The sequence below is a fragment of the Tachypleus tridentatus genome, chromosome 8 (assembly GCF_004210375.1).
Source record: "Tachypleus tridentatus isolate NWPU-2018 chromosome 8, ASM421037v1, whole genome shotgun sequence".
Lineage (NCBI taxonomy): Eukaryota > Metazoa > Arthropoda > Merostomata > Xiphosura > Limulidae > Tachypleus > Tachypleus tridentatus.
Window position 1 is genome coordinate 141,525,291 of NC_134832.1, and position 14,521 is coordinate 141,539,811.

The window sequence follows — 14,521 nt, forward strand, 5'->3', positions numbered from 1 at the left end:
CTGGAGTCTTTGGGTCATTTTTTAACAGTATTTCTAAACTTATTTCTTGATATACAACTTGCAACAGATGGGGCTTATATATTGCAATTATCTGTGTAGCTTTGTCCATTACTTCACCTCTTGAGAAGAATTGACACAAACAATGAAGGCTACATTCATCTGTTTTTAAAATACACAAACTCTACCGATAACTAGTGGGATTAACAGTTGTATTGACATCTCTTTTTTTTTTTTTGCTCACTTTAATTTTGTAATTAGTAAGTCACTAGGGGGTGCTTTAACCACAAAATTAATACAGATAGAGCAATTTATTAAATAAATATTAAATAGAAATGGGTTATCAATGAAATCGGTAATAATTATATTGTACAGTTGAACTGGTCGAGATGTGATAAATTTTCGAAGAATCTGTAAAATCTCCAAATATCATGGGAAATCGCTTTGATAGGCCAAGCTTGGCCAGATGGTTAAGGCTCTTGACTCGTAATCTGAGGGCCGCTGGTTCGAATCCCAGGCTCACCAAACATGCTCGTTTTTTCAGTCGTGAGGACATAACAATGGTACGATCAATCTTGCTATTCGTTGGTTAAAGGAGTAGCCCAAGCTTGGTGGTGGGTGATGATCATAAGTTGCCGTCCTTCTAGTCTTACATTTCTAAATTAGGAACAGGTAGCCTTCGTGTAGGTTTGCGCGAAATAAAAAAATAAAAACAAAACAATTTATCCTTTAACCTTTCCGGTATGAGCTTGGTTCAGTAGTTAACGTGCCTAGACTACGCAACCCATGAGGGTTTATGACCCGTTGCCGTGAAATTGCTCTCTCACTTTTGGACAGTTAGATATCCTTCGTGTAGCTTTGCGCGAAATTCATAACAAACGATTAGTTTAAAAACTAAATAATTATATCTACCTCACAGGGAAAGAATTATAGTAACTAACAAAAAACAGCCCCTGTTACTGATATTATGAGGTGCATACATAGCAAAAGATACGAAATACTCCAGTGTCAGTGAACCAGTTTTGAAAACATGACTATCTCGTTAATGTAACCATACTGATTTTTGTTAAACGGAAAAAATTATGATTTCAGAATCACGTGCCTAGAAATCACGTTATATTTTACTTTTTTATTAAATGATGACTCATAATTCCATGTGATTTTTGGTCAATTCTATTCTCTGGTATCCTAGCAATTAGGAAACCATACATATAAGGATAATGAATCTAATGTGATGTTTTAACAAGTAAAGTTGTTGATGCATTTCCAAGGAGACCATGCAGTAGAGAATATTGTAGCTACAGTAAATATCTGTCAAACATTCTCAGCCCAAAGTATATTAGAAGAAGCATGCTAATAATAATTGCCCATGAAAACAATGTGAGGATGCTTGAGCTAGGGAGGCTAATTTGTGGTTTTGTCATTAAATGTGAACTTATAACACCATTTTGATTTCCAAAGAGCTCCAAAACTTTCCTTGCAAACATGTAAGAGGTGCTCATATTTGCGAGGCATTATGGAGCTTTGAATAAATTTAGGAAATGATAGTTTAAATATATAAAACTTATGATAGAATTAAATATTGGTAGCAGAGCATCACTTAAAGTATTAGTTGCTGTTGTTGCACTTGTTTAAACGCCATAGTCAAATAATAAGTGGGAAAAAAATAAACAGTACATAATGAAAGTGACGGATAATTTTAATACGTATAGATGGCGCTACACCGACCAAAACTGAATAGCAAAACAGTGAATAGTACAGTACTGAAGAATATGCATCTAATAATTTTGGGTTTTTTAATTAAATGGAGATCTGCTGTAAAACGAAATGAAACAAGAATTAAAAACCACACTAATAAATTTAGTATCTATTTTGGTAGCTTTAACTTATCTGTAGTTTAAAATGAGAATTACATTTTATAAATTTGTGATTGTAGGCTTAACTCTTGTTTCAATACTCCGTATAGCAGGATCCATGCTTCATTTTAAAAAAATCAAAATTTTTAATAATTTTGATTCAATTAATTCAACAGCAGGATCCCAACTCACTCTAAAATTTATAATTTCTTTTATTTTACTTTTTATGTAATACTTGTATAAGTATATACCTTACCTTTAGAAACTGTCGCGTCTTATTTGTTTGTTTTGAATTTCGCGCAAAGCTACTCGAGGGCTGTCTGCATTAGCCGTCCCTAATTTAGCAGTGTAAGACTAGAGGGAAGGCAGCTAGTCATCACCACCCACCGCCAACTCTTGGGCTACTCTTTTACCAACGAATAGTGGGATTGACCGTCACATTATACCGCCCCCACGGCTGAGAGGGCGAGCATGTTTGGTGCGACAGGGATTGGAACCCGCGACCCTCGGATTACGAGTCGAACGCCTTAACATACTTGGCCATGCCGGGCCCATAGCAAAGCCACAGCGGCCTATCTGCTGACCCTACCGAAGGGTTGCGTGTCTATTCGTTGGATTGAAAAAACGTATTTGAGTAGGTGCATGATATGTTTACCATTTATATTATACGTGCATGTATATAAATATTGTGTGGATTTTCATCGTTATATAAAAGCGAAAAACCTACAGACCAGTCAAGTAAATTGGAGACATCTTGAAGTGACAGTCCGAGCTATCTCGGCGCTACCCCATCTGCCGTGATCAGGAATGTAGATGGTAGACGTTTTGTTTCTGTTTTAGAAAATTTTAAAATCGTATAGTAGAAATGTTACTAACCTTATCAGCGTATATGTTAATAATATATCTTAATAAATAATTTGAATAGTTGGTTTTTCGCTTAGAAGTTAGGTGTTTTTTCGGCACATGAATTATTTGAAATCCTTGTGAATCCCTAAAATTAAATATAACCACACTTAAAACGAACTAGTTTCCCTGAAAGGAGATTGAAGGCCGCCAGGAGGAGTTACCTGTTTCAACTGTTATGTAGTAGTGTTTTGTCTGTCAGTCAGTCAGTATACACTAAAATGATACCACATAAGGGATGCTTAACGTTACACTTTATACTGTCGTGACGTCAGCAAAACGTGCGTGTGCTATGAATTACAAGACGAAATATGCACTCTGTAAGGCACAACACAGCATAATATATGAACTTCAAAAAGAAAAAAGAAGAAAAGTTGTTGCTCTTAAGTTTGGTTTTATTTGCTTTTGAACATTTTCGGGGATACTGCGAGAGTACATCTAGTATATATATGTGTCTGTAGATGAGTCAGAACACATACGATATTCATGTAATACAGTGTGCTGTAAGAAGAAACCCATGAACTACAAAGTCTATTTCAAGCTACCGAATCTGGATTCAGGTATGATTATACTTGCTAAAGATAATTTGTCGTTCAGAAGTCCTCTGCAACGTACAGTATTTCAATTAAATAAATACATAAAAAAGTAAAATAAGTTTGTTGTAGGTGTTTTACTCTGTTCAGGTAAGTTGAACACTATATTAACATAATGCCAATTTACTGAAATACTTCATTAAATAACACAGAACTCGTGAAGATAGTATGCTTAGACGAAAAAAAATCCAATCAAAAACACTTCGTATTAAGTAAGATGCAAATTAAAATGTGACAAAAGAAACCATTGATATAGATAGTGAGAAAACTGTGTTTCTTTTATACACAGCCTACCAATGTGAATTTTAAATAAACAGACATTATAGAAATAATATTGATTTATTAAATAAGTACAAAACAAAGGGTACAAAACCGACATTCGTATTCAATGGATCTGCAACTTGTGATACTTAAAGCAGACGCACATTGTATTTTTAAGATTTTGAAATACGGCTCTGTCGAGTTACATCTTACTCCTGGTTAGAAAACTTTAGTGTGGTTCTCCGTTTTTAAAGTTTGTTGTTTGGGACGCTTTGCAAAAGTGATTACACATACTTGGTAGAAGTCCAATCTGGTGATTAGCCTGGTTACGGAAGAATTGTAATTTCCTGATTTTCTAGCGATTATGTTGTGAGTAGACCTGAATGAGTAAGACCTCATCTGGCATAAAGATACCACCTTGTCATATAAGCTATAAAAAAATAAGTTGAAGGTCGTGGTTGAGGAATTTAATGTATCAAGCAGCAATGGCCATTCTTTCATATTCCATGTTGTGATCGTCCATTTGTCTAATTAGCACTCAACAAAACTGATCTCTGATGTATTCCATTTCTAACATTAATCCAGTTTGACTGAACTCTATTTATAACACCCCCTTACTATTTTACCATTTTTCCACAGTTTACTAACTTACCCCTCACACCTATAGAGATAATTTGTGTTCCAAGCCTTTTATGTGGCACCTTGTCAAATACTTTCTGAAAATCCAGATACACCAAATCTACACTTACCCTCATCTACAAAAGTAGTAATCTATTGAAACAATGTCAAAATATTTGTAAGGTAAGATTTTATCTCAGTGCAAACACATTGACTATCCAATAAAATTCTAAACTTTGTTAAATGGCATTATAAAGGATCTTTTATTGGAATTTATAAAACCTTTCTTACAGCTGGTATAAGACTAATGGGTTTATAATTATAAGGAAAAATTCTATCACTTCTCTTAAGAGGATGAGTGATATTAGCTAAATTCCACTCCTCTGATATTCTGCCCACTATTCACGGTCTGACAAAAAATAGCAGTAAGTGGCTCACATATCCAATCTTTAACCTCCTTAAAAACCCTTGGGGAAATATTATCTGGTCCAAGAGTCTTATCGTTCTTAAACTTCCCAATTTGTCTTAACAACTTTAGAGTTAATTCATTTATCTTATTTGATCTTGTTTCCATCTTTCATCTATTCAAGATGTAGAATACAGATGAAAAAGCAAAATAAATGCCTCGTCCATTTCTTCATCATAAGATACGAGCCTTCACTTATCATCCTTCAAGAGTCCTACCCCTATCCTAACATTTTGTTTACCTTTAATCTATTTAAATGAAATATTGCTTGTAATTTTTACATTTTCAGCTTATCCTTTTCAGGCATCCTTTTCGTCGTCCTAAATTCGTATCTGATCATCTTTCTTGGTATTCTATGATCTTCTAAATCTCTCGTCGGTGCCATTGTATTATAATAAATATAAATCGTTAGGGAGATGGAACGTACTAATTAATATATTTCTGTGTGAAAAAAATTAAAGTATCATGTGACACACTGAAGTCCTGAACCTAAGGTGAAAAAATAAAATTTGAAGAACTCATCTTCTATATTTAAATTATACAATAAATATGTCTAACATTATGGTTTTGGTTTGGTTTGTTGATTTTCGCGCAAAGCTACTCGAAGGCTATCTGTGGTAGCCGTCCCTAATTTAGTAGTGTAAGACTAGAGGGAAGGCAGCTATTCATCATCACCCACTGCCAACTCTTGGGCTACTCTTTTACCAACGAATAGTGGGATTGACCGTACATTATAACGCCCCCACGACTGAAAGGGCAAGCGTATTTGGTGTGACTACCAATTTACCAATGTAAGATTAAAGGAAAGGAGATTCTAACCCATGACCCTCGGATTACGAGTTCAGCTCCTAACCACTTAGCCATGCCGGGCCAGCTAGTTATTATATATAAAGCAATCCATAATGTTAGGGACTGGCAGAGCCAGGTGGTTAAGGCACTCGACTCGTAATCTGAGGGTCATGGGTTAGAATCTCCTTTCCTTTAGTCTTACATTGGTAAATTAAAGACGGGTTGCGCAGATACCCCTTGTGTAGCTTTGCGCGAAAATTCAAAAGAAACAATTAACTTGGCGTGTTCTTAGGGATTATTTTATAAATGAAATTAGTTTGTATGTTTATTCGTCATAATTATGAATATGATCACCTACAAGTCACGTTACGTTGATAGTTACAACGCCATTACTGACACCAATCAGTTTCGATATAATATAATACTGTACTTTATATTAAAATAGACTATTCGAGAATCATAACTTAAAGTTCATTTGGGCCACATATTAAGAGTTTCCGTTTCAAATCGCCAACAACAACTTTTGTTTTATCCGTGTTCTGTTGTGTCCCGAGACTTAGAAATATAACATGATATTTACTAAGAATCTCAAACATATATCTTCGCTGTAATCCTAGATGGAAGTACAAAGACGCTAAACTCTGTAGTTTACGAGTCATTTTTGCAATATTTGCATAGCCATTTTAAGTTACATTACAAGTAAACAGTTCTTTCGTTACTAACAAACAAATAACTGAAACAGTATTATGTATACTAATAAAGACCTCATATTTTACCTTCTCATTTGCATGAGCTGTTATAACGTACCCATCTACGAAGTGGGACCTTCACATTTTATTTTTTAATTTTGTGGTTCAAAACTTCGTAGTGACAAAGTGAGCTCAAACTGCTCAAAAAAATCAAACGTACTTACAACAGGACTTGTAGTGTAAAGTACAAACGTGTATTTCCTGCTAATTTAATCCAGAAGTTTCGATGTGATTGCGAAGTTTTATCACGATATTGAATTTTTTTTTTCTGAAATACAAACTTTATGCTGTTTAGACGCGGTTTACTTAAAAAATAACAACAACATGAAATTAACCATGAATTTTCAAATAATAATCAGGTATGAATGTGTGCTTCTGGACTTAGCGTCAACAGTTACTTTAAAATTAATATTAAATATTTCTAGGTGTCTCTTAACGAGTTTTGTTTTCGATTTGAAAACAATAAAAATTACAAGTTTCAATAGTTTATTTAGGTAGGCGCTAGAGAGGGCGCAGTCTCACGACCCATGGTCTTAATAGGAGGCCCACTGAAAAGTTTATTCTATGTAAAATTACATAGGATGTAGGGCTTACAAAAATTATTAGCCCCTGGACCCACACAACTTTAAATCTGCCACTGATGAATTTTTGTTTTATTTTACGAAGGCAAACATTGCAAAAGCTAGTCGAATAATGTATAGGTGTTGCCATATTTCAAGTCAAATAAAATAAGTAATAAACATTTACAGATTGGTATTTTAAAATCACACAAGATCAAAGCATTTACGCATAATATGATAAACTTAAACTTGGAAGTTTTTGAAAATATTACCTGGTGTATGAAATTAAATACTATGTGTTAGAGAAGGTTTGTCGTGTCTTAGAGGACCAGCTGTAAATTTATGGACTTACAATGCTAAAATCACGGGTTCGATTCCTTGTAATTTACAAATAGGCCAATGCGTAAACTTGTGCCAAAATAACCGAAAAAAAAATGCTTAGAAATTCTTTACCCAGTGTATTTAACGATATATGTCGTAACAGATATATATAGTTTAAAATAACTTTGTCACTTGAAATTAGTAAAATTTTGGCAGTGATTTCTGTTACGATGATAAATTATTCATAGAAATAATTTCAATACACACACTAAAATAATTTTCTTAAAATACTTGTTGGCTTGCGGAGACCATTTTACACTTATTTGTAACATAACTTTCTTTTAATGAAACATTAACTTATCTGTTACATTTTCAGTATTTGGTAATTTGATAGGTCAAAACATGCGTCTCTAGTTAAGAAACGAAACAAACTGTACTGGGAAGTTTTAGTTACCTAAATTATCCATAAATGGTATGAATTTCACTTTCCTAATACGTTCTTTTGACTTCACCTTTACCGACTGTTAACCACTGGGTTATCGAAATATTAGGTTGAGGAATAATTCGTGAGCGTTTTTAAATAATTTCATTCAAGCATTACATGCAAGACTATACAATATTTCAATGTATGAACACATTACACCCAAAACATTTATTATGATACTTTATTTCATGTAACACCTAGGTATATAGTATGCATTGTTTTAAACGAAATTGCAAGATATTAAATGCGAAAAGCAGATGGTGTCGAAAATGCTCGATTTTGTCCACTTAACATTCCATTTAATGAGCTGAAAATGAAAGCAAAAATTAAAGACATGAAAATCAAACACACCATCTATTAGAGCAAAAAATTATCTACCAAATGACATGAAATATTTTGCGAAAGCGTTTCATTTATGAATATATTTTTGTAACTTGAAAAAACGCTCACGAATTATTCCTCAACCCAATAATAAATTAAAATAAGTTGAATAGAGGTAATGTACTTTAACTAATCACAGCAAAAACAAAAATCGAGAAACGTTCAATTTTTCATAACAGCATATGTATAGACCACTTACAAAGTGGATACAGGGTATACATAAAGCGAAAACGCCTTAAGAAAAACACAAATAAAGCAACACAAACGGAGCTATTAGGCCTAACACAGTGTAAACTATAAATGACGTTTAACTATTCTGATGCAAAAATCATTTGAGGTAGACCTTTGGACACTAGAGGGCCATGCCACAAATTTATCATGTCGACAAAACCTAAATCCCGACACCAACATAGAAAACGAAAAACGTGATGTGTGAAGCATTCATTATAAGCTGTAATCTGGGAAATATGAAGAAAATCAAAACAGAATATTCTGTTTTTATTTTTAACGTGTTATATTTTAAAACATATGAATATGTTAAAGACTATGGTTTACTAGCGTGAAGCTATTTTAACGGCCGTTCTAATTACAACCTGACGTGTCAAATCTAATGTTAGGCCAATTTTGGTCAAACAGTAAATACACTTTCATGAGATTACGACATGGGATCAATAAATACAGGTTATATAAACATAAGACACTACTAAAGGTTAACGAATAGTACAGTCACCAATAATTAATAATTGTATACGAATCTGAAACGTGGTCAGTTAAGAATCCACTAATGTACGTAACAGCATTTATCCAATCCTTTAGCAAATTTTTCATTTATTCAAAAATACTTCATTAATTTGAAAGTAGACAACATGTTACAATAATCTATGATAATTATACAAAATTAATGTCTTTTCAAGTCTTATTTTAAGTCACATGCTTTGGATGCATAATGAATAATTATTAATCTACGAATTAATAGTAACGTGTTTGTACTTCCGCATAAGTTTGCTACACAACCATGGATATTGTATATCTTAAGTAATTAATAATGCCGCTCTTCATACAGAAATTTTGATGTCATATTTTCATCATGCACAAAGTGTTTTTTTTTTTTTTTATTTACGTAAGGTTATATTCTATGACATATGATCCTGAGTAGTAATTAACGTCATAACGTAACTATATCACTTTTATAATTCACGCCAAGGAATATTGATAGTTACAACGCCATTACTGACACCAATCAGTTTCGATATAATATTGCAAAAATCTATACAACTTATAGAGCACAAAAACGTGTAAATAACACCTAGTTTAATTGTAGTATTTTTTTATATACATAAACATGTTTATGTGCTCTCATTGTATTTCAGGAAAGAGAAATATAAGTATCATTAAACGCAATTTAAAGTAGTTCTGTTGGAATATTGGTAAGATAAAAAAAACGTGTTCAATAGTTGATTATACTAGCGTATTGTATTGTACTAGATAGCAAATGAACGGAAATGGTTAAGATTTTTCTTTTCATTATCATAATCATTTTATATAAGTAGGTGTATCCTGTATAACGGTTCAGTGTCAGTATTTATACACTACGATTAATGTATCAGATATATTATCACAGAATTATTAATATTAAACCAGTTCAACACTGTAACTATCTATATAAATTCTGTAACGAAAATTCGGTTTCAGAATATGAATCCGATCGCTTACTTACAATTTTTAATCTTTTATATAATAAATATGATTTATTATCGACTTTTATCGTGTACTCATCAGGTATAATAATTCAAATTAAATACAGTTTTGTAAACCTTATTCCGTGAAGAATGTTTGTGGAATTTGATACTTAAATATTTGAAAGACCTCATTATATATAACGAACATCGTTATAAGGAGGGCTTTTAGTGAGAATTCACAGATATACAAAATTAACTATGTAGTAAAAAAGTTATATAAGCCTACGTGCTAATGAGAGCCTTGACTATAAAACCAGTATGGCGTTTACTTAGATTGAAAAGTCACGTGATGCCCATTACAATTCATATTAGGCCCACGGTCTAGCCTAGCTGATTAAGTTGAAACAAGATGAAAATAGTATTAGAAGGTGACTTATACAAGACAAAAAAATAAACAACAGTAAAGAAGATATTTCTATACACTTCTGATAACCAACCTTTTCTTTCTCTCACTTACCAAGCTCAGACATCTTTCTCATTTCTAAAGTAACTTGTTTTTATGACCTCACACAACTAATCATTGTTATTTGTACACGAATATCCAAATTTTCAGATAAGACTTTCTGGTGGATGTCGATACACCTGACATTATTTCCAGTAATAATAAACAACAAGTGTACGGAAATTACTAGAGACAAATAAACACTCACTTAATGTACAAATTGGGATGAATGTTGATTTGAAAACACCAGCAAAATAAAACGAAAAACAAAAAAATAAAATTTGGATCCAAAACACAGAATAAATTAATATTCAAGCCCAGATTATTCTATCATACTATGTATTTTCTAATTTAAACTTTGTTTCATTTTTATGCATTATATATACATATATATATTTAATAAAAAAAGAGGATAAAATATTAGATAATATGGATACCTAGATTGGTTTGTTTTGTTTTGAATATTGCGCAAAGCTACTCAAGGGCTATCTACGTTAGCCGTCCATAACTTAGCAGTGTAAGACTAGAGGAAAGGCAGCTAGTCAAAACCACCCACCGCCAACTCTTGGGCTACTCTTTTATCAACGAATAGTGGGATTGACCATCACATTGGAATACCCCCACGGCTGAAAGGGCGAGCATGTTTGGTGTGACGAGGATTTGAGCCCACGACCCTCAGATTACGAGTCGAATGCCTTAACAACCTGGCCATGCCGGGCGATACCCAGAGGATATCAGTTGTAGAAATTGCGTAAAAAAAATGATCTTCTGAATAGGTATTCTATTCACATTGTATGGATTTGAAACTTTTGCAAAATCTCTAGACTGGTATAATTTTAAGGGTTACAAAGTTTATATTGTATATCGTTCTTCGGAAATATTTGATGTTCTGATAATTTTTTTTTTATAATACCTACTTTCGTAAACTCCGATGAAAGTGTTACTTTGGGGACATTTTTAATGACAGTTAAAAAGGTGTTTTTTTCGAAATGTCTAAAAGCATAATCTAAAATAGCTTTTTGTGCAAGAAAAAAACCAACAAAAACGTCGATTTAAGGAGCAAATACGGAGATAAAAAATCATTCTCTTAAAAGTTTAATTGTGGTCAAAAGTCACAATTTTGCTAACGTCGTTGTTGTCCAATTGGCAGTCCATGGACGCATCCAGCTCTTCCAGATAATTATATTCTCTTGAGCTCCATATTATTTTATTAATTGAAAATGCACAGTCATATTATTAATTTAAATGCTTATAAAATGACAAAGTTTGTATTTGAACAGGAAATAATAATAAGTTCACATTTGTTTTCCTTTCTCATCATCTCGATCTTAATTGACCATTATTCGGAAAACACTGAACTCTATTAAATGACCATATCCAAAACGACACTGCCACTGAAACACAATTCTCAAAGTGTTTTTATGAAATAATTCTAAACAGACCATTAAACATTTTAACATTTCCATTTCAACATCAAAGATAGGAACTTCAGGTTTTCTAAAAAACAATAATATTAAAACTTCAGTTAAACACAGTAATAATGAGCTTTACAAATTCATCATTGAACGAATCAGTACTTTTATATTTATTTTCACACAAAATTTTACCAACACAACATTACGACAGTCTTACTGGAACTGTGTTGAACACAATGAAATATTCTGAATCTGTTAAATCCAGTCTTGGTATAATTAATCAGAAATAATAGTAAGATGAACAAACGTAACACAGTCCTAAATTTTCTAATCATATCAGAGTAAGCTATGAAACAAAAAGGAAACTCAGCATAGCATCATTGATATTGTACAAGTGAGTCACAAACACACAATGAACAATTGATTCGATTTCGGAATTCGTTGAAATGGTCGCCTATGAGGCATCTACTGTACATGTTTAACATTATCATCTTATCTACTGGTTTATATATTACAATAACATCTGTTAATAGACCAAAAACTTCGCTCAGAATCTTAGTAAAATCCAGCGATGCATTAAGTATGCATATGTTTAAAGGATACTTCTAATAATTAACAAATTATGCACCAAACTACACATCAGATGGAATATCAGATGATTTTATTAATCGGAAAGGCTATTCTAAACTACGCTGATGACGTCATATTGGGAATAGCGGTAGTAGCTGACATCACTGTCTACTAAAGGAACTACTGGTCCTGACTCTTGTTGTCAAGAGATCGTTTCTTTCGAATTGAGGTTTCCTAGGCTGCTGAACTGGATCAGTGACAAGCTGTTGGATGGTGGTAAAGATTCTTTCCTAACTGGTTTACTGTCTCCTCTGCACATAATAGCAAACTTCATTTCGCGACACATTTCCACACATAACGGCTCCTGTAGAAACGGAATACAACACAAAAAACTACATTTGAGATAATTTTTGAAGCCAAATGGTTTCTATAAGAAATGAAACACAAATATATACCTATGTACGTTCAAAATACTCAAGTAAAGGCTTTGTGGTGTATTGGAAACGTAATAATTTGTAAAATAACTCATCCAGTTTCTCAGCAGTCATTCTTGTAAAAAACTTATGATGTAATTATACATGCATAATTTTATTAAGAATATAAAAGGTGTCCCGTTGAAGAAACCCATAAATTCCTATCCGTGTTGAAGAACGTACCCCCTTTTGTGTTTATAGTTACCTTGTGACTCAGCGAGAAATTTGAAGGTTTATAACTTTATAAACCGTGTTTCGATACCATTGGTTAGCACAGCTCATTGTGTAGCTTTGTACTTAATAACAAATATACAAACAAACTCATGCTTATAAGCATATGTTGAAGCACGGTCACGTATTCAAATTTAATAAAAATATAAATACTGCTAGAATGTAAAAGAAGTGTTATTAACTATGCAGATTCAACATAAAGTAAACAGGTATTCTGGCACAAAGTTGTATCTTTTCTAATCTTTGCTTAAGTTTCTAGTTGATAGATTGTATAGCGTTTTCTAAAGACAATTTAGAACGTAATAGCCAGTTTAGATATCTTAATCTAAAGAAAGTAAACTTCAAGTATCTAACTCTAAAAGATACCAAAAATAATATAATAGAAAAGTAACATTCTTGAACCTACAATACTGTCATTAAAGTTGAATTTTAACTGAAGTTAGGCACTATTACGTGTTACGGACCAAATTAACAAGTATGTATACGTTTACTGTGGGATTATGTATTGATTTAAACCCTTTTGAGAGTATTCCAGTCCACATAATATTATGTTTTATTTTTGTTTTTCTTGATGAACTATTTATTGCAAGGGGCTCATTTTTATGCATTAGTGCCGAAATTTTTAGGAGAAGCGGTTCTTTGCTTTGTCAACCAATCAAACATAAACGTAAGCATTCACTTGTTTTTCACTGTTTCCTAGATTACGAATTCACTATTTAAATTTGAGACTCTTGAATCTTGACGATTTGTTTGTTTGTTTGTTTTGGAATTTCGCACAAAGCTACTCGAGGGCTATCTGTGCTAGCCGTCCCTAATTTAGCAGTGTAAGACTAGAGGGAAGGCAGCTAGTCATCACCACCCACCGCCAACTCTTGGGCTACTCTTTTACCAACGAAAAGTGGGATTGACCGTCACATCATAACGCCCCCACGGATGGGAGGGCGAGCATGTTTGGCGCGACTCGGGCGCGAACCCGCGATCCTCAGATTACGAAGCGCACGCCTTAACGCGCTAGGCCATGCCAGGCCCGAATCTTGACGAATCCAAAATAACCTAGTGAAACGTCTTACAATGCAGATAACACTGTTTATCTGACAGTTTTCAGTTATACGACAGAGTATTTCCTTTTATTTAAAAAAATGTTCCACTTCAATAGTTACGTAAATAAAAAAAGTTGTTATGCAGTGGAAAGTAATATTGTTTTATTATCATTTCTTGATTTATAAATTATGTATTACAAGGCTGTCCAATAGGTGTCATGTTAGATGTAGTGATCTGATTGATTAAAACGCTAGGTTTAGAATTTCTCAGTTACTGTGAGATAACGGTGTATCAAATTTTTTGGGTTAGATATAACTGATTCGTTAGACAGCATTATAAAAACAGCATTAAAGGAATCGAGCAGTAACTGATAACTTGTTAAAAATACAAAGTGGTTTTACATTTTAGTGACTGATCTACAGTTAACGTAGCTGGACTGGTTCTTTCGAATTACTTGGCAAAATAATGCCAAGTATGCTACAGGTAACGATATTAATTAATTAATCTCTTCAGTAAATTTTGTTACAGTATAGGTCACGCTCACATGTATCCTTAACTTCGCAAACAACAAACACTCCAACAAAAATTCCAAGATCGTTGTTACTTAAACCTAACTTATAAACATGCTAGCA

The 14,521-nt window shown here is 33.0% G+C and overlaps 1 protein-coding gene across 6 annotated transcripts in view; it reads right to left on the minus strand.

The window, feature by feature from the left end:
• Positions 1 to 11,559: 11,559 nt before the first annotated feature.
• The window catches only part of LOC143223628 (glutamate receptor ionotropic, kainate 2-like), a 97,095-nt gene continuing 94,133 nt past the window's right edge, over positions 11,560 to 14,521 (minus strand). For all 6 annotated transcript variants that reach the window (XM_076451817.1, XM_076451818.1, XM_076451820.1 and 3 more), the window contains one exon: positions 11,560 to 12,508. In XM_076451817.1, coding sequence (XP_076307932.1) covers positions 12,347 to 12,508 — 162 coding nt within the window. In that variant the 3' untranslated portion in view covers positions 11,560 to 12,346. The remainder of the gene's footprint in view (positions 12,509 to 14,521) is intronic.